General features: G+C 27.2%; 1 protein-coding gene across 2 annotated transcripts; it reads left to right on the forward strand.

Annotated features, from left to right (window-relative positions):
• Nucleotides 1–958: 958 nt before the first annotated feature.
• On the forward strand, nucleotides 959–2,772 carry LOC133035107 (uncharacterized). Of its 2 annotated transcripts, XM_061110833.1 has the most exons (6): nucleotides 959–1,245; nucleotides 1,527–1,734; nucleotides 1,829–1,940; nucleotides 2,026–2,214; nucleotides 2,324–2,371; nucleotides 2,458–2,772. In XM_061110833.1, the coding sequence occupies exons 2-6, from the start codon at nucleotides 1,538–1,540 to the stop codon at nucleotides 2,593–2,595; spliced, it is 684 nt and encodes a 227-aa protein (XP_060966816.1). In that variant the 5' UTR covers nucleotides 959–1,245; nucleotides 1,527–1,537; the 3' UTR covers nucleotides 2,596–2,772. The 2 variants fall into 2 exon arrangements, with proteins under 2 accessions (XP_060966816.1, XP_060966815.1); XM_061110832.1 differs by lacking the exon at nucleotides 959–1,245 and having other exon boundaries at nucleotides 1,263–1,734.
• Nucleotides 2,773–3,123: the final 351 nt, after the last annotated feature.

Below are 3,123 nucleotides of genomic sequence, written 5' to 3' on the forward strand. Positions count from 1 at the left end.
TATTCTTTTGAGTACATATCCAAATTACAACGCAAAATACCATCTTCGTCGTTGCTAGTCTTCGTTGATGGCATTCTAGTCCACTCTCCCTCGTAGTATTGCTACCATTGATTCTCCAAAAAAAAAAAAAATTGAAGTCACAACAAAATTGCAACTAAAATCGCAACCCTAAGTGCATGTTTGTCATCATAACTAAAAAATTATTTTTTTTTTTAAAAAACAGAAAATTGTTTTTTGAAAACAATTTGGCTTGTTTGGCCTTGTTTTTTTATAAACAGTTTTCAGAAAATAAAGTTACAAAAAACAAGAATTTTGAAAACAACAAAATGCTGTTTTCTTTTCTGTTTTAAAAACCAATTCACTTTTGATCAATATTGTTTTTAAAAATTACTAATCAAACGTGACTTGTGTTTTAAAAACTTCAAAAACTATTTTTTGTTCTCATTTCTAAAAATAATTTTTTTAAAACAAAAAATAAAAAATATTACCAAACATGCTCTAACTCACCACCATTTGTTCATTATGCTAGACCCATGGTTTCTCTGCTATATCAACTTAAGGTATTCTACTCAAATCAAAACCCAACTGGCAACATGAATTGCAATACTACAAATTGCAACCCAAACCACAACTCTAATCCAACCTTCTTGTTTTTAAACCAGTAACTAAGACAATAGTTGTCAAAAAATTTAGCAGAGTCAAATAGAATCGTATTTTACAAAAATAATTAACCATATTTTTGCAAAAGAAAATAGAATCGTATTTTACAAAAAAATAATTAACCATAAACCGTTAATATCTATAAAAAAAAATCCATGTTTTATTTTGGAAAACACTAAATACAGTCCAATTAATTTTTTTTCTTTTTATTAGGGAATATCGTTTTGTGTTTGGTGTAAACACACACACAAAATCGAATAGAAAGTTTTAGACAATCTAAGTTTTTTATATATATATTATATTATTTGTACACCTATAAAAAAAAACCGTGCAAAAAGAAAAAAATTATCTTTTTAAAAAAAATATTACAATATTATATTATTGGGATTAATAATTTCAGTAATTATTTTTGGTATACGGCGATTTTGAAAAAATTAATTAAGTAGAAAACGATTCCAGATGTACAACCCTAACTAGCATATATGTCACTATATATACTATCTGACTGGGTTAAGTCATCGACCACAGACCACTGTCTCTTTCCAACATAAAGATTTCGAGCAAAACGGTGTTCTTCCTGCATAGGTACCCATAATCTCTCTTCTGTCTTTTTTTCTTCTTTAATTTTCCATAGTATGAGCTGATTCATTATCATATGTCGTATTTAATCTTGTTTTTATTATTTTCTCAAGGAATATTGTATAGTCTTGAATCATTCAATCGATATACACCCATATGTACAAAGAGATAATTTAGATTTGTATGACTGGAATCGGTTCTTCAAAAACATTTATCTCTTTACATAATCTAGTTATAATATAAATCAATATATAGTTTTAATATGTACATCTTTGGTGATTGATTAGCAAAATCAAGAATGATGGTGAATTTTGGGGTATTCACTACTGAACAAGAGAGAAATTTTCGTCTTCAAGTTGTTAGAAGAATCATAAGAGAATCAATGGTGCCCATAGATGAGTCGATTGAGAAAATACATGTGAAGCTGAATCCCAACAACGATCTTGATGTTAAAGCACAGTCTTGGAAAATGGAGGAAAAAATAAACATATACACGTAAGCATATATATATATATAATAATTTTACTCTATACATATTATTTTCACAGTATTTTTTTAACATAAATCTTTTCCATTTTATGTTATACAGAACGGTGTACGACATTTTCTGCTCGGCAGCCATGGAAGGGTTTTGGCCTTACGCAGTGAGTCAGTATTATGAAAAATATGAGCACACCGTGACAGAAAGGATTTCAAACTATGTAAGCTTTGTGACTATATAGTGATAATTAATTAGATTTTATTTTTATAAATTATTATTATTATTATTTGTTTGTTTTTGTGTAGGTGATTCCATCATTGGAAGATAAGATTGGGGAAGATTTCATTATTGAAGTTGCTAAGCAATGGACACAGCTAGATGAATACAAAAGAAATCTCCATATTATATTTGGACATGTGGAGAAAGTTGCGGTCAATTTAAGCCTTTCAAAACCTTTATTCGTTGATATTTGTAAAACCAAATTCTGTAACATGGTATGCAATTATTATCTTATATATCATAACAAAATTATAAATTAATTATTGATTTTGCTTTACATTTAAATGTAATTTCCCTTTTTTTTTTCTTTTCTATCAATTTCAGGTCTGGGACAAGTTTCACTGTGAAATCGACTTTTCAGTAACTAAGATGGTACACATTATACTAAATCCTCACGCACCTTAATTATTTTTAATTAAATTCATTTATATATACTTTATAATTATTATATATTGCAGAAGGAGTCAAGCTCAGGGATGTTTAGCAATGAAAGTACTCCACTGAAGGAGGAGCTGGTCAAATTCTTTGATGACATGGAAAAAGTGTCCAATAAAGGATTGAAGCAGACTCTCCACATTATCGAAGAGGATTGCTAGAAACTTGTGATCATTGTTGCTGATTTCATTATTATTCCTTGACTGTTGTTCTGGGAATTTGTTTGGTTATTTTTGGATTTTGTTGGTTTATTATTCCATCCAATAAATATTTCGTAGTAGAGTACTACGAACACATGGAACATTATTTGGTTTTTCAACGAGGATATTAGTTCTTCAGTTTTATGGTTTATGATCATATAGTTTTTGTTATAATGCATTTTAATTTTTCATATTTTTCTTCTGAATAAACTCGAGTTTTATAAAGGGTGAAATACCAATGTTTCAGCCTACCATATTATTAGAACATGAAATAAAATAGCACTTGGTGTGCGTTTATATATATACTAAGAAACAAACTGTAAAATTATTTTATTTAATGATAATTAAATTATAAAATTATATTAAATTTTTAAATCTTAATATGAGTAAATATATTATTAAACTTTTATTTCTTTTGAAAAATTAATAAATATTAACAAATATATTATTATAGAATAAATTTTCAAAATATAAATATAAATTGGCTTA

Source organism: Cannabis sativa, chromosome 2, assembly GCF_029168945.1.
Source record: "Cannabis sativa cultivar Pink pepper isolate KNU-18-1 chromosome 2, ASM2916894v1, whole genome shotgun sequence".
In the NCBI taxonomy this organism is placed as follows: domain Eukaryota; kingdom Viridiplantae; phylum Streptophyta; class Magnoliopsida; order Rosales; family Cannabaceae; genus Cannabis; species Cannabis sativa.

Excerpts from the sequence above, each read along its gene's own strand:
- LOC133035107 (XM_061110833.1), top strand. The coding sequence starts at position 1,538 with ATGATGGTGAATTTTGGGGTATTCACTACTGAACAAGAGAGAAATTTT. Across the intron at positions 1,941-2,025 it reads CAGAAAGGATTTCAAACTAT|GTGATTCCATCATTGGAAGA; the intron begins GTAAGCTTTGTG and ends GTTTTTGTGTAG. Across the intron at positions 2,215-2,323 it reads AAACCAAATTCTGTAACATG|GTCTGGGACAAGTTTCACTG; the intron begins GTATGCAATTAT and ends TATCAATTTCAG.